A 24,627-nucleotide genomic window follows, 5' to 3' on the forward strand; every position below is an offset into this window, starting at 1 on the left:
CGTTGATGTCAACTACATAAATTGACAAAACAGAGTCAGGAACAATTTGATGCTGGTCAATACTTGAACAAACAAAATCACAATCATCGTTATAATCAATGACCAAATCTCCTATATAAGATACACGATTACTATCTACACTACATGATGCATTTAATTCTTCAATTGAGTCAAACATAAGCTCTTGAATATCAGTAATACAATCATGATCGCTATGAATGTTACTACGTATTGTTCTCCTGTATTCTTGAACACGAGATTCTTCTGACACAGTATCATATATGTATTTTGAAACATGTATTGCTAATCTAGGTTCAAGACCAGATAGCATAATGATAACATTTGACTGCTCTAATATGTCATTTACTGTTGCACATTTCTGAAAAACCTCATCAATAAACTTTTTGACTAATTCAACATTTCCCGTACTATCTGATGAACACATTTTTGCATTGAAATTTATACCAATATTCACTGCAGCCAGAAATTCTTGCATTGATTTGTGAATGAAAGAGAACAATGAGCTTTTAGGTTTGGATACAGATAAAGAAGGACATTTATCTTCTGTCAAAATTCCCAGTTTCAGACATGTTTGTCGCACATCTTGTGATATTTTTAAATGATCAAACACAGATTTGTCAAATGTTAAGGACTTATCCTTAGGATAATTGAACATTGTCTTCATAAGCCAAGTGCGACACACCATATATAAGATGACTATTTAATCTACATATCTCTACATCTGTTAAATACTGAGGGAGTTCAACATTCTGAGAACTTTCCATACATTCTGTATTCTTTCCTAAAGTTTTATTGAAATTCCAGGTGAAATAAAGTTCTAAACATACCAGTATAAATAGCACACCTTGAGGTTTTATCAAGTTTTACCATCACACCATAGACAAAACCAATTGCTGCAGCATAATTGGTACCTGTTTCAGGCCAACCACAGAACGTACCTTAAGCTTTTGTTCACACTCACTAGGATCTAATGATTCTTTCAATGCTGTTATTGTTTTCTTAATCATTTCTTTTTCATGTGTTTTATCAAACCCTTTTAATTTCAATAATTGATGAATCTCTCTATTACTTACTCTCAAACTGTGAATTTTCCATGGTCGTGATGTAGTAACAATCGTGTATTTCTTTGTGAAGTCACGTTCCGGAAGGCCTGCCTGGAACTCATTCCTAGTCTCACTGTCAAAAGACCATTCATCTAAACCATCAAGCAAAATAATTATCTTTTCAGAATCATTTTCCAGAAGTTTGCTTAAATTTTTTATCTTATCATATCGCATTTCAAGCATTTCTTGGATACTTCGGATCTTTATGCTATGTCTAAGAGAAATATAAAACATAAAATCAAATTTCTTCATTTCCTTGACTCCTTCAAACTCATCATCTTCATTGTGTCCATCACTGTGTGCCATACACCAACAGTTGATCAAATATTTACAGAAACTACTCTTACCAGACCCTGCATCTCCAACAACATAAATAAATTTCTGTGGTTCCCTGTTTTTTGTGAAAATCTCTGACATGGACTCTATTTCTTTTTCCTCAGACTCCCCTCTGTTCTTTTTTATCTTGTTTGTTATAGTGGGTCTTATATAAACATCACTGAAGTTATAATTTTCCTCATCTGGTTGTAAAGGTATTGCTGATACTTTAAGTACATCACTGCGATAATGTTCTATCAATTGAGTACGACAACCTGAAATTTATTGAGCAGTCAATAAAATCAGCAAAACTTACAAATTACAAATAATCTAAACATAACAAGATTCCCTCATGACAAGATCTTAAAGGGGAAAGAAACATTTACAGAGCCAAGGGTGATCTTAACGTTGAGCTGGTAAAGCAGTGGCGTTGGTTCATCACATTGATTTATTCTGGTGATCAGTGTCAAAATTGAAGACAATCCTTGACAAGTGTAGTATTAATAGAGAGACAAAATGTTTGATATATGACTTTCTACCTTCCATTGGTTACCTGAGGTGTAGTATTTATAAAGCAGAGGGGAAAAATGTCCGATATATTACTTTTGACCTTCAAGGGTTACATTGACCTTCAACCGGCACAGCTGTGGCATGTTTTTTCATGTTGCAGTAAACAGTAATGCCAGTTTAAAGAAGTCTGATTTTTGACCTTTGATAATCAAAGAAACTGTGAGCCAGCACTGCAGAGGCATCGGTTCTAAACATTGCCTGTTAAGATGTACATATGAGTCAAGTTTGAAAGAAAAATCTTCAAAAGGTAAAGGATGCATAAAGGGAAGAAGACAATGTCCCATATTTGATTTTTGACCTCCATAGCTGACTTTGGCCTTGAGAAAACCATGCACAGACATTTGTTTTGCACATTGCCTTGTTGAGGCAAGTTTAAGGTAAATCACACTGACAGTGAGTATAACATTTATAGAGAAAAGAAAAAAAAGTTTGATGTTTGGCATTTGTTCTTCAAGGATGATATTGACCTTGAGCTGGTACATTCGTGGCATTGGTCCTGCAGGTTGACAGGTTGAGGTAAGCATTTGAAGAAAATCTTTATAGGGGTATATGATTTATAGAGCGGGCACGATGGAAACAAATAGATGGAATGACTGACCTAATGGTGCCACAAGGTGATTCCAGTATAGCACCAACCACATTATGTGGTATAGTATAATCAAATGTTAATTGCATTAATTTAAATACATTATAAATTTAATGATATTGTATGATCCGAAGTACTAAACCATTAAAGGAACTCCACTGAGGTTTGTAAGGCTATTAAAAACATAAAATCTAAATTTTTCACATAGATCATCATGAGTACTTTAAACAGAAATATAAATAAAATATAATTAAGAAAAAAACAAAAAACATTGAAAATCGTATGTTTATGATATTCTCTGTCTGATTTGAGTAAAAAGCGTTTAAACTCCTTTCCATTTTGGGTTATTTTTCACTATTATAAGAATTATGTTGGAAAAATGGAGCGAGGTAATGATCTGAAATTTCGCACATAAATTATTAGTATAGATCTACATCAAATGGAGTGATAATCTCAAAAAATTATTTCCAGTCCTGTTATATCAAAAGACCTCAGTGGAGTCTCTTTAAATAAATTTCTAAAAAAATAAAGTAACGAGGATCTTCAGTTGTTCTTTGTTTGTTTTCATATTAATGGCAATATCATACACTTGTATGTACACCATCAAAACAAATATTCACTCACCTAACTTGGTTTGCTCATAATCTGCCTGACTTTGACCAAAGGAAGTTACTGTCGTAATTTTTGCCATTTCCTGCAAAAAACAAATCATCTTCTTTACTCCAAAAAAGACATTTTTGTTCAAAACTAATCAACAAGATATAAATAGTATTTAATGCCCAAAGGTATGTACAGAATTGTGTACATATTTTATTTCATTTTTATATTTTAGCATAATAACCATTATGATCACCCTATTTAACCCATTACTTCATGAGCATTTTCTGAAAAAATGGCTGTTTTCATTGAAAAGTCTCCCGTTACAAGTTCAAATTGCTATAAAACTATATAAACTTCTTCAATACTAATCAAACTTGGTACAAATGTTCACTCAACCATTGCCTTTGTAACAACATTCCCAGGCTTAAATTTCCTGTTACCATGGCAACAAGGAGACATCTCAAAATTGCCAAAAAAATCACTATTTTGCATTGATTTTTTCCATCAAAATTGATTTGAAAGTGCTGCAACTTCTCAATGAATTGAGATAAAGTCAAATTCTTTTCAGCGTAGGTTACACATTACCTCATGATCGATCTGGGGTCAGTTTTAGCCTGTCACATGTCCAACATTTTCTTGGCGATGAGGGGGACTGCCGCCCACCTTCAAACCCCCAAACAAAAGGGGTCATATCCCGCTTCTGGCAACCCCTGATGTATCTTTTGGTTGGGGGGGGCCTTGCCGAAAAGTGGTCACTTTTTTTATTTAAACAACTTTTCTCAAACAAAAACAAGTGTTGAGAGCCTAAATAAGGCATTGTTTTCACCATTTGAGACAACAATAAGGGGGGGGGGGGTGAAAAAGACGTTTTAAGGCGTGTATATCGGGTAATGGGTTAATCACTCAGTCACCCAAAATTATTTGTAAGAAAATGCTCTGCAATTTAGGAGTAGGTCATTGGATCACATTTTATAATCTCAAAGAATGTTTCTAAGTTGTACAAATTTGAAGCTAAAATTATCAACATGATTATCAAAGTTCATAGTTCTATACCTTATTTTGAAACAAAATCTGTCCCTGGACAACAATCTCAACATTTATCAGTGCTGAATTGTGTAAACTAAGCAATGATTGAAGAAAATCATTCGATAGGTAAGGCAAACCCTAAGGCTAACATAACAAACAAGATATCATACTTAACCTTTACGTGTAACCTTAACAATGAGCAAGCATAGCTGACATTAAACTTTTAAATGTGACCTTCACCATGAACCAGCTTAGCTAACATTTCACCTTTAAGTGTGATCTTCATTATGAGCAAGCAAATCTTACATTTAACCAGCATAGCTTACATTTAACCTTTAAGTAGGATCTTCACTATGAACAAGCATAGCAAACATTTAACCTTTAAGTGTGATCTTCATTATGGGCAAGCAAATCTTACATTTAACCAGCATAGCTTACATTTAACCTTTAAGAGTGACCTTCACCATGAACAAGCATAGCTAACATTTACCCTTTAAGTGTGATCTTCATTAAGTACAAGCATACTTACATTTAACCTTTAAGTGTGATCTTCAACATGAGTAAGCATAGCTAACATTTAACCTTTAAGTGTGACCTTCACTAAGTACAAGCATAGCTAACATTTAACCTTTAAGTGTGACCTTCACTTAGTACAAGCATACTTACTTTTAACCTTTAAGTGTGATCTTCACCATGAGTAAGCATAGCTAACATTTAACTTTTAAGTGTGATCTTCACTATGAGTAAGCATAGCTAACATTTAACCTTTAAGTGTGACCTTCACCATGAACAAGCATCGCTAACATTTTACCTTTAAGTGTGATCTTCACCATGAGTAAGCATAGCTAACATTCAACCTTTAAGTGTGACCTTCACCATAAGTGTTATCTTCACTATGAACAAGCATAGCTAACATTTAATCTTTAAGTGTGACCATCACCATGAGCAAGAACTGCTTACATTAAATGATGCGTAAGCATAGCTAACATTAAACCTTTTAAATGTGACCTTCACCATTAGGAAGCTCAGCCAGCTTACATTAAACCTTATATGTTTGACCTTCATCAGGGTAAGAATAGCTATATTCAACTTTTAAGTTTGACCTTTTTTTTAATGAGTTTTGGCCTTTAAAGGGGACAAAGGCAACATTTTAATTTCTTACTTTGTTTTTTTTTCCATTCATTATTCTGTAAATGCCCTCAAAATGAATACATAAGACAGTCAAAGGAACATAACTTTTCTCCATATAAAGAATAGAATGTTGGTTTCCTAACTTGACCCGCATGGGTCAGGTTAGTGCGCTAAGATTTCACAATAGTTGGCACAGTGAACTCTGGAAACATTAAAGAACATGTCAAATGAATGACTTACACTTGTTTCTATCATACAATATCCACAATATCTGTTATTGTAACTTCAAGAGTTTGTTCAAGTCACACGACTTCTTTGTCTTTAAACTATTCAGTGATTCTGTTGGCTTCTAAATTTTGTTAAACATATATAGATAAATTTACGCGTTAAACAAAAATAAATAAAATTAAAACAGAATTTCATGCTGGGACTTTTAAGAAATGTCATTTTTAGGGCGTGATTTGAGTACATAAGATCATTATGATATTTTACCTGAATATCCCTTTAAGCAAGGAGTTTCTGCATGTGCCATATGCTTTTCAGGAAATATGCTAAAACTTTTTTTTTTCATACGGGGGATTTTGGAAAATTTACTTTTAAAAATTCCAACAATATTTGTAAGCATTGGATAATTAAGGCTATATACATTTTGTACCCATTGTACATAGGATAAATCTGGGTTTTTTTTTTCAGTTAAAAAGTATATTACCACATGGCCACAAGAACTTAAATCATAAAGTAATTTATTAGTATATTACCACCAATAACTAAAATCATAAAGTAATTTAAAGTATATTACTACAAGAACTTAAATCATAAAGTAATTTAAAGTATATTACTACAAGAACTTAAATCATAAAGTAATTTCTTTACAATTACCTATCATGTCTTGACCTTCTTTAATGGAAAGATGTCTATATACATGTATACGCTTAACATACATCACTTGAGCCGCGTCACGACAAAAACTGACATAATTGGTTTGCGACCAGCATGGATCCAGACCAGCCTGCGCATCCGCGCAGTCTGATCAGGATCCATGCTGTTCGCTATCAGTTACTGTACTTGTAATAGGGTTTGTAAGCGAACAGCATGGATCCTGATAAGACTGCGCGGATGCGCAGGCTGGTCTGGATCCACACTGGTCGCAAACACATTATGTTTGTTTTGTCGTGACGCGGCTCATTTTAGTTAACAAACAGAAAGAAATTTGTTTTACCTCTTTCTGTTCTGATACAAGTATCTCTAGAACAGTAAATTTCTTTTTCAATTCGGCTTTCTCAAGTGTTTCCTGAGACATTTGGAATTCAAGTTCTTTTATTGTTTTCTTTAGTCCTTCAAGTTCTTTTTCAGTTTCCAGCTTTCCCTCCTTTTCACCAGACATCTTGGCTTCAAGGTCTATTAGCTTCTTCTTCAGATCATCATATTCTTCTTTAGTTGCAGCACTTTCTGTCGATTTCAGAATTTTTGCCAGTTCTTCCTTAATTTCTCTTAGAATTTCATCAAAGCTTTCAGTGGTAATAATGAAATCTTTCTTCTTCAGCTGATTAAAAGAAATCAGTTTTTATTATATTTTCTATCATAAAAAATGTAGCTTTGTAATTTATAATATTTACTCTTCAATACAACGTATAATATTCTTCACACGCTTTTTCAATTTTCGAATATTTTAAAGTAATTTTTTTATTGATATAATCCAAACCTTACCACAATATCAGAATTTAGAATTCCTTAATTTCAGATGTATGAATTATATAGAATTTCAGGACCCTTAAAATTGTTCAGATTTCAAAGTTTTTGGAATTTAGAAGTTCTTTACAACTAAGATCTCTTTTGTTTATAATTTAACATTTTATAGGTACAATATATTTTCATGTGACTTTATCAATTAACTTAAGGGAATTATTATTACCACTTCAAACTCGGTTACCTTAACTTTGTCCTGAATTATGTGGCATGACTGTTATCTTTAATCATTTTAAGTTAACTCCATAAAGATTTCAAACTGATATAATTAATTATTTACACTTACATCTTGAAGTTTATTCACTGCTATCTGGGCATCTGGTTGTTGTAATAGCTCTTTACCATCTTGTAAAACTGCTATCATATCGTCAATATATGAATTGGCCTCACTTTCTTCTAATTCCATGCTGCTTGAGTGGAAAATATTATTTCTATACTGACGTACCTATTGAATAGAAAACACAGGTTTTAATATTGTTCTATGCATATACATGTATGTATACTGTTAAGCAATCAAAATTGTTTTGTTGACACTTGTTTAGGTACTTACCTTCATAAAAGACGCAATCATAAATTATACCAGGCCTTTTTCTTACATGTATAATATTCATTGCAAATTTGGGGACATTGTGTCTAAGACTTAATTTTTTATTCAAATAAGGAAAAAAATAATTGGGAAATTTATTATTTGGGAAAAAAATGCCAGCATATAAAATGTGCAAACTCTTTAAACAAAGCTAAATAAATATTACTGAAACTGATAAGAATTTAAAAGATATCTGAAACATTTGGAACGTCCACACCAAATACAAAATGTTTGTACCTTTTTTTCAAATCACCGACTTCAGGAAAGTGATTTTTTTGGGATTGGGGAAAAAAAGGACAAAGTTTGCTTTGGGAATGCCCAGGCCTATATTTGGACACATGGGATAAGGAAATATAGGCCTGTATACAAAAAGTTCTATATACAAATCTACAATTGTACATGTTTACAGTAAATATTAACCACAAGCCTTGTGAATTGTTATCATAAACGATTGGTGGATTTTTATACATTTGTTGTGAATCATTAAAGGGGTGAATAACTTCATAACATTCTTTGTTAAACTAGAACTGCCACTGTCATGGCGTGAATACCCCCGCATACCTCTTTGTCAGAATAAATCCCAAAGACAAGTCCCCTGCCAAATCTGAAGGTATTAAGCCATTGCATTGCTAAATTATGCATTCTACATGTTTTTGTGGCAAAGATCAAAGTGACCTTTACCTTTGAGCTCAAAACTGAAACTGCCACTGCATGACTTGAATACCCCCATTCATGCAGCTTTGCCTGGGGTGTTTTATGATGAATATATGAGAACATAATTTTTATGCTTCAAATGTAAAAATGTCAAAATCAATATCAAACTTATTGAAGTAAAAGCCTCTGTGACCTTGACCTTTGACCCAGTGACCTCAAAATCAATAGGGTTACATACTTATCATGACTAACCTCCTGCCAAATATAAAGACTGTGGGTCAAAGGAATCTTGATTTATTGGGCAGACAAGGAAAACCCGACGGCCGGATGGACGAGCTGATGATGAGCTGTCAGTCCGGTATACGCCCTTACAACTTCGTTGTGCGGGAGTATAAATATTATTTTCTCTTTTACTTAAATGCTGAATATACAGCATTTACATTACAATAGAACTGATAAAAGATAAGTAAAAGATATTTTATGAATGATTTACCTTTGAAAAAAGGTTGTTTGTTCCTGTGACATCACATCCAATGTGGCTATGAAAATACTGGTTATTTATCATTAGATGTAATAACCCAGTACAATCAGTTTCACCAGCAGATTGTTTCTGCTCGTACCCTGGAACATTTATAAAACACTTACAAATGCTCCAAGGGTCTGTCAACCACTGTTGAGCATCGCTGTTTTTCCAGTTAGGTGCAGGTGGTGTGGAGGCATGATGATGCACAATAAAATCATAGATGGCGCCACATATGTTGTTCGGACAAGCAATTTTGCCCTTACAGCAACAGTTGCATTTTACTTGCCCAAGAGGACAAACTTTGTTTCCAGCATTCCCAGGTACTGGCTTATGGTCTGGCTTGAGAGTTTCAACTCGACAGATGCCACATGTAACAGTTGATGATAGTGACTTTCTAGACCGAATGTTTTGTAAGATATCCTTATGTTGTTGGTCAGCTATGTCATTACAGAATGGTACCAGTCCCTCCTTTAGATATCCAAGTCCTAAACCAGCCTTTACCCACTGTCTGTATTTTTCCTTCTCTAACTGAAGTTGATGTGCCATCCTGATACTCTATTAATATCTAAACAAACAAAAACAAAAAAAATTATGTTAAATTTTATATAAATAAGTTATTATGGTCTCAAAGTCCAAAATACTGGGTATTGTAAATTCATTATTATTCGTGCATGTACGGCATGATTTTTTGTGGTTTTCTTGGGTAGGTTAAGATCCGACGAAATTTCATCCCAACAAGTACTTCTTGCCATGTCTCTATTCTATATATTACAAACATGCATCAGCGCTTTTCTGCATTGTTGTGTAATGAATGCCGCCCAGTGGCAAGGATTACATTTATTGGCAAGCACTGTGTGATACTTAAATATATGTACATGCGGTAAGTGAAATGCGTGGCGATTAAGTGTAAGATTACTTTGCATTAGGTTATTTATTTTATTTTTTTACAAGAAATTGAAAATCCACAAATTTAAGAACCCACGAAAATGCCCGTTTTGATAAAACCACGAAATTTCATGACCACGAATATAGGTGAATTCGCAGTTAATGTGATAAGTGTTCCTAAAAAAATCAATTACAGGGACAAAAAACTAATGGTGTGATCGATCAGTATTTTTGTATTGATATATCGGTAAAGAATTATCGGCGATACAGCAATATATCAATTGCCAGGCAATATTTAGCTTTCAAGATTTTTTTAATGTTTCATAAGGACACTGACGACTCTATGCAGTTATAATTAAACATATGCATATTGTAAAGAAACCATTTGATAAAACAAAAAAGATATATAAGCTATGAAAACTTTATTTCTTTTATCATATAACTATAAATGACAAGTAATGACTAGTAACTATAAAGATTAAAGCATTTTCCATTCTAATTTTATTGTTGTTGCTGCAATTACGAAGTTATTGATTAGGTTAAATCCCGTCCTTGCTGTTCAAAATATACCGTGGTTAATAATAAGCAAATTATAGTGTTTACAACCTGAATAATTATTAAAGTTTAACATTTTATAATCATAATTTAATTCATACAAAGAAACACTGACACAAATTTTCTTGGCATATTCCCTGTTTATTAATATCTGAAATGAGGGGTCTTAACACCCACTTAGCAGACGTACGAGATTACAAAGAAATTCGGCAGTATTTGTTAGAGACACGGGGAGGTGATTTGGTGTGATTTTCATTTTCATTTTGGAAAAAAAATGTTTGAAAACATTTGGCATCACAGGCGCTTGTCACTTTATCAAATATTTTACATAATCAGCCTATATTATATATATGTATATTAAGATTATAGTATATACTTAGTATATAGCCCATATAGAACATAAAAAAAGTTTGTTTCAAGCACCTGTGGTTGGCATTCAATACCCGGTATTTAAAACAAGAGGGCCATGATGGCCCTGGGGTTGCTCACCTGTATATAGCCCCCCCCCAACCCCCACCCCCCCAACGTTGCAGGGCCAATTTAACCCAAGGTCTTTTATTTGCACAAACTTGGTAGAAACCCATAAGAAGATGTTTCATGCTAAACATCTAAGCTCTAGCTCATTGGGCTTTTTAAAAGAAGATTTTTTTTAAAGTTTTTACTATACACATATAGTTAAAAACAATGACACCCCTGGGGCCGGGCCAGGGCTTCTATTTGAACAAACTTTGTAGACACTTACTACAAGATGTTTCATGCTTAATATCTAAACTCTAGCTATTTGGGTTTTTTCAAAGAAGATTTTAAGTTTTTGCTATACACATATAAAAAAAATCAATGACCCCCGGGGCGGGGCCAATTTTGACCCCAGGTCTCTTATTTGAACAAACTTTGTAGACACTCACTAAAAGCTGTTTCATGCTTAATATCTTAACTCTAGCTATTTGGGTTTTTTCAAAAAAGATTTTTTAAGTTTTTCCTATACACATATAAGGAAAATCAATGACCCCCTGGGGGGTGCCAATTTTGACCCCAGGGCTTTTATTTGAACAAACTTGGTAGACACCTATGAGAACATGTTTGATGCTAAATATCTTAGCCATAGCTCTTTGAGTTCTTTAAAAGAAGATTTTTTAGGTTTTTACAATGTGCATATAGGGAAAATCAATGACCCCCCCCCCGGGCGGGGCCAATTTTGACCCCAGGGCTTTTATTTGAACAAACTTGGTAGACACCTATTAGAACATGTTTGATGCTCAATATTTTAGCCATAGCTCTCTGAGTTTTTTTAAAAGAAGATTTTTTAAGTTTTTACTATATGCATATAGGGAAAATCAATGACCCCCCGGGGCGGGGCCAATTTTGACCCCAGGGCTCTTATTTGAACAAACTTGGTAGACACCCACTTGAACATGTTTCATGCTAAATATCTTAGCTTTAGCTCTTTGGGTTCTTTAAAAGAAGATTTTTTAAGTTTTTACTATATGCATATAGGGAAAATCAATGACCCCCTGGGGCGGGGCCAATTTTGACCCCAGGGCTTTTATTTGAACAAACTTGGTAGACACCCATTAGAACATGTTTCATGCTAAATATCTTAGCTTTAGCTCTTTGGGTTCTTTAAAAGAAGATTTTTTAAGTTTTTACTATATGCATATAGGGAAAATCAATGACCCCCCTGGGGCGGGGCCAATTTTGACCCCAGGGCTTTTATTTGAACAAACTTGGTAGACACCCATTAGAACATGTTTCATGCTAAATATCTAAGCTCTAGCTCTTTGGGTTCTTTAAAAGAAGATTGTTTAAGTTTTTACTATATGCACATAGGGAAAATCAATGACTCCCCGGGGCGGGGCCAATTTTGACCCCAGGGCTTTTATTTGAACAAACTTGGTAGACACTCACTAGAAGATGTTTCATGCCAAATATCTAAGCTCTAGCTCTTATGGTTTTTTAAAAGAAGATATTTAAAGTTTTTTCTTTCGGTTGCCATGGCAACTAGAGATCTGCATGGAATTAAATTCTTTGAACAATTTTTAAAGGTGACCACCAAAGGAACATTCCTGTGAAGTTTGGATGAAATTGGCTTAGTGGTTTATGAGGAGATGTCATTTAAAGTAAAAGTTTACGGACGGACGACGGACGGTCGGACGACGGACGGACGCCGGACGAAAAGCGATCACAAAAGCTCACCCTGTCACTTTGTGACAGGTGAGCTAAAAATTGAAATCAATTGTAAACGTGTGACCATATAAATGATTTACAAATATTCATTAATTGAACAAACATTATTTTTTATCCAGTTTCCACTCCTCTATTTGATATGTTCTATAATTGGTTATTTCCACGCACATGCAGTACATGTAACTGCGTGACACAGAGAAAATTCCTTCCCTGGTTTGTGGTTATTTATGTAAATACTTTTTTATTTATAAACCAAATTAACAATATATTGAATATAAAATCATTTTATTATTATAAAACACTGTATAAAAAAATAATCAATTTATAAAATATAAGTCATATTCGGTTTCTTCTGTCCGCTATAGATATGACTTTTATAGAACGTAATTCGAATATAACTTATATAACTTTTTTATTTATTGACCAAAATTTAACAATATTTTGCATGTAAAATCATCTTATTATTATAAAACTTAGTATCAAGAAAATATAATAAAAAAATAATTACTTTGTAAAATATAAGTCATATTTATAAAGTCATATCTGAGGATATGAGTCATCTCCGGTATTAAGACATACCGCATATTACCTGGCAATTCGCGACATTTGGAAACGGTTGATTCAGTACACTTAACGTGAAGAACAGAAGATACCGAATAAGACTTATAGTTCATAAAGTTTTTTCTTCATATGATATTTTATAATAATAAAATGAAATTACATGCCAAAAATGGTTAAATTTGATACTGTTATAAAAATGTTACATGTTATATACATTGCATGTTCTAATTTAAATAAAAGTCATAAATGGCCGCCATATTGCCAAAATGTTTGACCACGTGATTACGAGATTGACCTTTATGAACCCATGTGCCTCCAATATTTTTATAGATTACTTTTTTTAAAGATATGGAAAAAGGTGATTTACTGACTTTTATATTCAATAAAATCATATTTAAGTACTAAAAAATTTATGAAAATAAAAAAGAACATTATCTTGAATAAAAATATCGAAATCATGTCAACAAAATGTTCTAAATATAACACACGACTCTATTCAAATCTGTTCCCGCCAATGACGTCATACGAGGTCTCGCGTGGCACCTGAATGTCATGGCCGAATACAGTCGGCGTAAATTGATGATTTACAGTTAAATAGGCAATTTTAATGTCGGTAGTAATATTTTAATACTTAAATTGTTATAGAACGATATTAAAATAATTGTTTTATCGTAAAATGCACAATAATTGATTGGGTCAAGTGTATTTGCAAGTGAAAAACAAGAATAAATCAACTTATGTTATTCTGGTTAGGTTTCGTAACGGGTCTAATCCGAAACTTTAATGCCGCATCAGATGAAAAACAAAAATGTTAAAGAGCGGCTTATAAAGTTTTGGAAGCCAGAACTAATATTTTTCAATAAAATGTATAAACAAAGGGTAAATAAATTGCCATTTTCTACTTTCGTTTTCGGTACACACACACATTTTAATAATCATACCCCATACAATAGGACTAGCTGTTGCAATTATTTATCAATATATGAATTCATTTAAGGAAGAGCTTAATAAACTAAAAAGTTTAATTAATGTGTGTTGATATTTAAGATTATTAGCCTCACGCGGAAATTCCCCAAAATCCAACTTTCGTTTTCAATTGATAAAACATTGGTAATTTACCTAAGCGAGTTAATTGTTTTTGACTTGTTATGTTAACATTTCATTTAAGTAAAAAATAATTTACTTATTAGTCACAAACGTTTCAAGATACTTACCGCAATTCCTTCAAATTTTGAGAAAATATTATCCTGGACTATTTTCCGCCATTATTATTTTACTCCAATTTTACAGCGCATGCGTACTGTAAACGAACACTACTAAATTATCGAAAGATTTCACAACACTAAATATTTTCCTACACTTTCTTTAGAAAAAAGGGTTAAATAAACAACTGGAAGAGACTCTTTGCGAATGATTATTTGAGGCAATATTGTGCCTTTTCTTTATTATGAGAAAATAATAGCAGGTATATATCATTTTTTATCATCTAATTCACGGTGATAGGGTGTTTACCACAACTTTTCGGCGCAACGTCAAAATATCATACTTCTGACCGAGACACCGTATATTTCTGGACAAAATATTAATGGCGGGATAAACAAATTGCAGGTAATAGCTTACAAAATATCTTACTGCTGGACATTGCAAATTTTTTTCAATTGTTTAAGTACTCCATCGAATTTTTGAAACAATTTATCGTTAATCTAGCACAACACAATTCACAAAAAATTACATACTTCGAAGAAATAGTTTTTACAAAAGATCGTGTCTACCTCAACATGACTCGTACTTGTCACAAAAACATGTGTTAAAACAACAATGTATTTGTTCTATGACCTTACGAGCTCGTGTATACATTATGGTTAGGCATAAATTCAAGTTCCATACAAAATTGTGTGTTTGTATTGTAAATTTTAGGGAATATATATGTTGAAAAAAGGCCTATTGACTCGCATATTGGAGCACCGTACAACACTGAATTTAAACACCGCATTCTTTTTCCGTTGACCGATAAATACTGGAACCGTTTTCATTTGCACCATACTTTATAAGTAACTGTTAGTTTACCTGCTGTTATGTTATATGTTGCTGTTATCACATGTTATTTTATGGAAAACTTCCGAAGGTCTGGTCTATGTAAATAATACTAGTTAGATAAGTGCAATGGTATCTTATATATTTTATTCTGATATCGAGAAAAGGACACAAAAGTATTTGTTAGTACGCATGAAAATCTCTTGTTTTGTTAGGAATTAGCCTGGTGACATTTAGCTTTCTCTAAGAACTGTAATGTATGCATGCGAAAAAGCAGCTTCAAATAACATGTTCTTGTACTGAGAGAGACAAACACTTTGTAAAGCTGAAATTTGTTTTCAAAAAGTTGTCTGTTTTAGAATGACGTGTATTCTTAGAACCCCGGGCTTGTCTTGAGTCTTCACTCAAACGTTTCACCTTTACTTATAAGTTTTCTAATTAGCAAGGTTTCATGTCATTGATTTTGTGATTTTACATATATAGCTGATATGCAGCTAATGATTGTCTCACAAGCATATCGTTGCAAAGGCATAAATTAAGGCTATAATTATATATTCTGTTATTTGTTTCACATTTAGTGGCAACAACAAGGATCAGCCTGCCATAAAAAAACTTTGAGATAAAAGAAATTGCTGTGTTATATAATGTTGCTGGTATTCGCGTCAATGACTCATCAATAAGCCTACCTATTTCCGGCAAAAGTTTCACAGACGAGTCTCTATGAGAGTGCATAGATGTTCTGCTGCGTTGCATGGCAACTCTAGATACAGCCTTGCCAATTATAAGAAACTTATAGAATAAAAAGAAATTGCTTTACTTTGGCGCACCGAACATAATTTAGGTCACATAAAAAAGGAATGATGTTTTTCGCTGTCTTCGGGAGTTACAAACTTCACCAATGAGTTGTTGAAATATTGATCAGTAAACGTTTTTACCTATAAGGTCAATGTGATATTGCCCTCTGTCCCCTTGACCCCAAAATACCATTGTGGTCATCTTCTGACTATAAGCAATGCATCTGAAGTTTGAAGGTCAAGAGTCAATCGGTTGTCCAGTTATTAATAGGAAACCGTCTTGACATACCAGGATAAGGTGACCTTGACCTTTGACTCCAAAGTAAAAAGGGGTCATATATTCGCCAAGAACAATCCATGTACGAAGTTTGAGGACCAAAGGCCCATGGTTTGTCAAGTTATTGATCAGAAATCGTTTTTAGCTACAAGGTCAATATGACTATGACATTATAGCAATGACCACAAAATCAGTAGCGGTCATCTACTTGCCAAGACCAATGCACCTACAAAGTTTGAGGGTCAACAGCCTATGGCTTGTCAAGTTATTGATCGGACACAATTTTTACCTACAAGGTCAATATGACCTTGACCCCTTGACCCAAAAATCAATAGGGGTCATCTACTAGCAAAGTACAATGCACCTATGAAGTTTGAGGGCTAACAGCCAATGAATTGTCAGGTTATTGATCGGAAAGTTTTGATCTACAATTGACCACAAAATCAATAAGGGTCATCAACTAGTCATGAGCAATCATCAGTTTCTAGGCATAAGCGTTTTTAGCTCACCTGTCACAAAGTGACAGGATGAGCTTTTGTGATTGCATTTCGTCCGGCGTCCGTCCGTCGTCCGTCCGTAAACTTTTACTTCAAATGACATCTCCTATTAACCACTCAGCCAATTTCATCCAAACTTCACAGGAATGTTCCTTTTGTGGTCACCTTTAAAAAATTGTTCAAGAATTTAATTCCATGCAGAACTCTGGTTGCCATGGCAACCGAAAGAAAAAAACTTTAAATATCTTCTTTTAAAAAACCGAAAGAGCTAGAGCTTAGATATTTGACATGAAACATTTTCTAGTGAGTGTCTACCAAGTTTGTTCAAATAAAAGCCCTGGGGTCAAAATTGGCCCCGCCACAGGGGGTCATTGATTTTCCCTATATGCATATAGTAAAAACTTAAAAAATCTTCTTTTAAAGAACCCAAAGAGCTAGAGCTAAGATATTCAGCATGAAACATCTTCTAATGAGTGTCTACCAAGTTTGTTCAAATAAAAGCCCTGGCGTCAAAATTGGCCCCGCCCCATGGGGGTCATTGATTTTCCCTATATGCATATAGTAAAAACTTAAACAATCTTGTTTTAAAGAACTCAAAGAGCTAGAGCTAAGATATTTAGCATGAAACGTGTTCTAATGGGTGTCTACCAAGATTGTTCAAATAAAAGCACTGGGGTCAAAATTGGCCCCGCCCTGGGGGTCATTGATTTTCCTGATATAGGTGTATAGCAAAAACTTAAAAATCTTCTTTGAAAAACCCAAATAGCTAGAGTTTAGATATTAAGCATGAAACATCTTCTGGTAAGTGTCTACAAAGTTAGTTCAAATAAAATCCCTGGGGTCAAAACTGGCCATGCCCCAGGGGTGTCATTGCTTTTATCTTTATGTGTATAGTAAAAACTTAAAAAATCTTATTTTAAAAAACCCAATGAGCTTAGATGTTTAGCATGAAACATCTTCTTATGGGTGTCTACCAAGTTTGTTCAAATAAAAACCCTTGGGTAAAAATTGGCCCTGCCGGGGGAGGGGGTGGGGGAGGACAGAGGTCATTGTTTTTCATTATATATGTGTAGTAAAAACTTAACATCAAGAAACACCTTCTAATGGGTGTCTTAAGTTTGTTCAAATAAAAGCCCTGGGGTTTAAACTGGTCCTGCTCCAGGGGCCTATATACAGGTGAGCGACCTCAGGGCCATGATGGCCCTCTTGTTTAGTTATTAATCGAAACCATTTTTACCAACAATGTAAATTTGACCTTGACCTTTGACCTCAAAATCAACAGGGATCATCCACTGGTCATGAACAATCATCATATCTAGTTTGAAGTTCCTATGCCTATTGGTTCTTAAGTTATTGATCAGAAAACGATTTTACCTATAATATCAATGTGACCTTAATTGACCCAAAAAATAATAGGGCTCATCTTCTGGTCATGAACAATCATAATACCACGTTCGAAGTTCCAATGCCTAAAAGTTCTTTAGTTATTGATCGGAAACAATTTTTACCCTCAAGGTCAATGCGACCTTGACCTTTGACCCAAAAATTAGTAGGGGTCATCTACTGGTCATCAAATCAATATAAAATTGCTGTCCGGTTTTCAGAGGATTTGTTATGCATGTTAAGCATTAGAAACCATAAAAAACGTCCGGTTTTCGGAATTCAGAGGTTCCGGTATTCAGAGGATTTTTTTCAATGAACATTTAAGGAAAAAATACGGGACTTTTAAAATGGTCCGGTTTTTAGAGGATTCCGGTTTTCAGAGGGTCCGGTATTCAGAGTTTTTACTGTACCATGTTTGAAGATCAAAAATCAGAAAGTAAAATTTTAAGAAGTTATATGCCCTTATTTAGTTCTGTAGGAGAGGGAAAAACAAATAATTGCACAAATGAGTTCTGTACATTTTTTATTACGAACAGTCACACACTCATGCTATCAAAACAAGCAAACAAATACATTTTACTAATTTAAAAGTACATTGTATTACATTAATAACATAACCCAGTGCTCTATAAAGTTTATGTGACAAGATCTAATAGTTATATATTGTTAACATTTCTCTAACCTGATATGCATGCCACCATTTAAAAAACATATTAAGCTATTTTTAATTAATCAAAAACAATTTACATTCATACTATATTTGCACTAATAGAACATTACGTTGTTATTTTTTGTTGTATTTATTCATTCTAAATACAGTGAGGAAATTTAAAAATCTACAAGTTAAAAAAGTTAAAAAGATACAAAAAAAAAATCTTTAGTCAATCAATGGCTGAAAGGAAGTGTGTATTGCTATAATTTAAATCCCATATAGTTCTCCATAACTTTATCAATTAATAGAATTACAAATCAAGACACACTTTAACAAAGTTAATTAATATACATGTAATACCGAATAGAACTGTTTAATTTGCTAGTTTTCATCATCTTGCTTATGACAAATAAAACAGTTTTTTTCATTTATTTACTTCCAACTCTTCATTAAAACAAACATATTCTAATAAACATACAAAGTTCTAATAAATAAAGAGAATAGAATTGTGCATATTTCAAATTGATAAGTGCTCTCAGACAAGTTTTGCAAACAGAATTATGTCTACTTATCTAGATACTTTTCAAGTTTATGATTCATGTTAAAGCAATTCACCTTCTGATTCATGCTAATTATCATGAATTATGTTTAAGTCTTTTTAAAGGTAAATATTGTGAATTGAACAAGGAATGTAATCTATTTATTGCACACAACACTCACACAGTAGAAATATGATGATAAATACAACACAATTGGTCTTAAATTGCAAATATCATTTAAATTATTGCTTGAATCTTTCTACTTTTCTTAAAGTCTTAGAAAATTTTCTCGCAAGTTTGATTTTTATAAAGAATAATTTGGCTCATCTGAAGGTGTGCAGCTTTAAATATATATATGTATACAATTTACCTTAAAATATTCCACATTGAACTTATCTTAACTGAATATATAGAATTGTTTAAGCATAAATATGGACAATATAGATTTGTTTATCATGTGCATGTAAATAATGGTTTACAAATGTACTTGATAGATTTAATCTATATTCTAAGTAACAAACAAACATGTTTACTGCAGGTGTTCATAAGACATAAAATAACTAAACATGACATAAACATTAACAATCATATATCTAGTAAACAATTCATAACAATCTTCATGTAATTATTTGTTTACTTGCATGCTATATAAATGAATTTACTCTACATTTAAAGTTTAAAGGCACATTACACCTCAAAAAATGAATAGATTTTTATTTTTGTAAAAAACGCAAATACATTTGTATGTGTTTTATTATGTTGTAATAATAGATTTACAACATGTGATATTCTTATCACCTGACAACTGACACAAAATGAATTTGAACAGAAAATATGAATAGCGAAGCAAAATATAAATTCTAATTTGACTTCCATATAAAATACTTATTCATCATAACTGTACTAGTTGCAGAAATGCAAAAAATATGGCAAATGGGAAAAATTGAACACCAAAAATAAAAACCTTTGAAAAATAAAAGTGATTGCATTTTTAAGGCTTTATGGACCTTTAAATCAAACATGTTCACCTGTTTAAAATGTATGTATAGTTACATGTAACAAGACAGTTCTTTATTATTTGTTATCAAGTACATGTAAATTGTATGTTTACAAATAAACTAGAATTACAAAATCTATATTCCAAGTCAAAACAAACATGTTTGATGCATGTGTTCATAAGACATAACATATCTAAGCATAAAATACACATAAACATTCATATATCTAGTAAACAATTAATAACAATCTTCATGTAATTATATGTTTACATACTATACTAGATGAATTTATTTAACATTCAAATTTTAAGTTTAAAGGCACATTACACCTCAGAAATGAATAGATTTTTATTTTTAGGAAAAGAGCAAATATTTGTTATATAATGTTGTAATAATAAATTTACAACATGTGATATTCTTATCACCTGACAACTGACACAAAATAGAAAATATGATTGGTGTAAACAAACTGTAAACAAAATGGTTATTTCACATCCATATAAAATACTTATTTATCATAACTGTACTAGTTGCTAAAATGCAAAGGAAATTGAATATGGCTCATATATATGGTCAATAAGAAACTTTTTGGACAAAAAATGAAAGTTTTTAAAAAATAAAAGTGATTGCATTTTTAAGGCTTAATCGGCCTTTAAACAAACAGGTATAACTGTTTAAATGTATGTATTGTTACATGTCACATAACATTACTTGTTAAAAAATAATATGATCTTATTTTCATAAAAAGATATTGCATTAGCTTGTAATTATACAATATACTTTTATTAACATGTAATAATATGTCTACATATGTACCATATACATTCAATCAGAATTTCATGTAACAAACAGACATCAACATATGTTTATATATAACATTGGTATATACTAACATCAGCAAGCATAAAAAACTAACATACAATTAATAAGATGTAGATTTATCATTACTATCATAAAGCATTAAGGCAATCAAAAATGTTGAGGAGTCAACAAGCACTTGCACCTGACAGCCATGTATATTTTTTTTTTAAATTGTACATTTCTATTTCTGTTGAGGATATGAATGAAGGTATAATGAAATCATATTTACATCTATGGTGTATAACTTGCTTTGATTAAAAAATATGTTATACTATGTAGTAACATTATATACTAGTACTTCTAAATTTACAGCACGGTATATCTATACTTGCATTGCCTTGTGTTTAAATTTATCATTCTAACACAAACAGCAAAGAGTTCACTTAAAGGAGCTCCACTGAAGCCTAAAAGCCAAGCAAAAAAGAATAATAATAGAAAATCAAAAACAGATTAATCGGGGTATTCAATACGGAAAAACATAAAAATGATACTAAAGAAATATACTCGTAATGAAATTGAAAATCGATATTAATGAACTGTTATTTTCAGACGGACTTTAGCTATAAACATTTAAACACTTTATATATAATTTTGAACAACAAGAGCTCTCAACACCACAGTGTGCTCAACTATCCACAGTGATGGATAATGCAGAATTTTCTAACATCAAAAAGGGAAATAAATCTGTCAAAATCTATGTTATAGTTCATGGTTCTGGGACTTCCTATCACTCTCATATATGTGTGAAGTTCTAATCCACCCTGTAGTTGTTATGGAGATACAGCTTACATGTAAAAATTTAACCAATAATTATTTAGTCGCAGAAAGGAGCTTAAATATGAAAAAAACAGCTATGGTACTTGTGGTAATCAAATGTGTCAATTGATATTTTACTTCAGTAGTTTTTAGATACCAATTTTGCACGCAAAAACCTTAACCTAAGTGTGAACCCAATGCGACACCTTTGTAACTACTACAAGTATATCAGTGGCAGATTCAGGCCCGGGCTTTAGGGCTGCAGCCCCCCCCCCCCCAGGTTGGCCCAAAGATACGTTTATCAGCTGTGCTGGAATATATTTTTGTCAGTTTCAAACTTTATTGGCTGTAGTGTACTCCCTTATCAAAACATTTATTGCTGTCATCCAGTTGTTAATCTCCTGCCTGGGGGCTTGGCAGAGATCTTTATCTATCAACATGCTTGAAAGACTTCAAAGTTTAAACTGCATAATTGATTGGTTTATTACTTTCCAGAGGTCCAATGAAATTAATAGTCACAAATAGTGGCAAATAGATGTGTTACATTTTACACCATATTTTACTATTATTGTTTTTCCATTTTCTTTATGAAAGCCCTATAATTAAGAAAATTATTATTTGTAAATAAAAAAGATGGAGAGTTTATGAAGATAATATTAAAGGAATCGTGTTTTAATAACTAGTTTTACTAAGATTTTTATCAAGATAAAATGATTGATCATTTGCTTTTAATAACTTTTTATGACAGTTATATTTTTTAAATAAATTTTGAATTGTACTGACCTCTGGATTCATTGATGGAAAAAAAATCTTATAGAATATTAGTGTTTAAAATTATGTTTTTGTACAATAGAAAGGCAGTATTTTCATACCACTTTACTTTGGAAAATCCTCTATTATTCAGATGAGTAAATTGATCAAGTGTTTGAAATTATTTTTTATAACGGTCGGGCATACATTGGTAAGTGTGCTGTTATTTTGTAAACGCTTACTACTAAACACAAGGGGAATTCTATTTGATAGACCTTGCAAACACTAACCTCTACAAAATACAGTGTGATGTAAAACCATCCAAAAGGTACCATAAACAGCACTAGAAAATCAAGGAAATAATACCATTTTCAACCTCATATTTCAAAATTTTCTCAGTCTATGGGAGGGGACACCCCTCCCAGGCCCATCCCAAGTACATATAGTTTTCTTTTTTCCATATCATCTAAATTTTTACAAAATAAAATAGTATACACATATATAAGCAAAGTACATTGCCACTCATCAGATGAGCTATAAAACAAACACATCAATTACAACTTTTGTCACATGAACAAGATGCTGGCCTAATCTTCAAACATGCACAATTTTTGCCTGTTTTGTTATTTTTATCAAAATCTTCCACCCATATGTCAGCCCCCAGAGCCCCCAGGAAACCATGCTTTGTATCCGCCCCTGTATATAGCTGTAGCTATTCTCTTAATAGTCGAGCTAAATTGATTACAAATATTTTCGAAGAATGATCTGAAATTTCGCACACAAGTTAATAGTTATATTAAAATAGCAGGAAACCTCAAGAACATAACTCCAATCCTATCATGTCAAAAATCAAGAAGATATAATTCCAAACATGTCAAAAATCCTCAGTGGAGTCCCTTTAACTTTACACTTTGAATAATACTAACAGTTTTAACTTGTACACATTAATTGTTTTACATAAATATGATTTTTAACTTTTTTCAATATTTACAATATAAAACAATCCAAGAAGGAATCACTAAAATATAACATGTAAATGAAACAATTTATGTATACCATTTACTTGTCATATTTATCATCTAACAAGTATTCATTATTATACAATTGACTATTCCTCTATATCATATAACCCTATATATATATATCATATAACTGGTTATTACATATGATCACCTGTCCTATATCTTATATAACTGGTATTCATATATACCATTTACTTTTCCTCTGTATCATATAATCCTATATATCATATAACCCTATATATCATATAACTGGTTATTACATATACTGATCACCTGTGCTATATCTTATATAACTGGTATTCATATATACCATTTACTTTTCCTCTGTATCATATAATCCTATATATCATATAATTTGTAATAAGATATACTGTTCCACTGTACTATATATCATATAAGTGGTGTTTATTATACAATACCCTTGTCCTTTATATATCATATAACTGGTATTCATATATACCATTCCCTAGTTCAATATATCATATAACCGGTATTTACATAAACCAATCATTTGTCCTATATATCATACAACTGGTATTAGTATAAATAATTCCATTGTCTTAATATTGTATAACATGTAACATTCAACTGTAAATACCATTGACATATTTCTTACATATACCATTCCCTTTTCCTAAAAAAAAAATAAAAAAAATGATGCTCTAAGTCCTGTCGTTAAAAATACTAGTTCAATAATACCTTTTACTGTATGTTTTAATACATCTCTGCCTAATATTGGTGAAATCTTAAATAAATATTGGAATCTATTACTTTTGTCTGATAAGGTAAGCGTTAAAAATATACATACCAAGTTCAAACCTATTTTAGCATATAGACGTCCTAAAAACATTCGAGATTATCTTATGAGAAGTGCTTTACTTGATCGCACATTTTTATCTAGCCAATGTTTACGAAGTAGATGTTCACATTGTAACAATATAATTGTTGGTTCCCAATTTAATAGCAGCATAACAGGTAGTTCTTTTGATTTACACAATGATGTTATTGTACTACGCGT

General features: G+C 32.3%; 1 protein-coding gene across 1 annotated transcript; it reads right to left on the reverse strand.

The window, feature by feature from the left end:
* Nucleotides 1-890: 890 nt before the first annotated feature.
* Nucleotides 891-14,347, reverse strand: LOC132726549 (uncharacterized). Its single transcript, XM_060711880.1, has 6 exons — nt 14,261-14,347; nt 8,832-9,426; nt 7,385-7,543; nt 6,572-6,895; nt 3,220-3,289; nt 891-1,714 (listed from the first exon to the last, which is right to left on the reverse strand). The coding sequence occupies exons 2-6, from the start codon at nt 9,405-9,407 to the stop codon at nt 891-893; spliced, it is 1,953 nt and encodes a 650-aa protein (XP_060567863.1). The 5' UTR covers nt 9,408-9,426; nt 14,261-14,347.
* Nucleotides 14,348-24,627: the final 10,280 nt, after the last annotated feature.

Source organism: Ruditapes philippinarum, unplaced genomic scaffold (genome assembly GCF_026571515.1).
Source record: "Ruditapes philippinarum isolate M1 unplaced genomic scaffold, ASM2657151v2 ctg9032_1_1_1_1, whole genome shotgun sequence".
Lineage (NCBI taxonomy): Eukaryota > Metazoa > Mollusca > Bivalvia > Venerida > Veneridae > Ruditapes > Ruditapes philippinarum.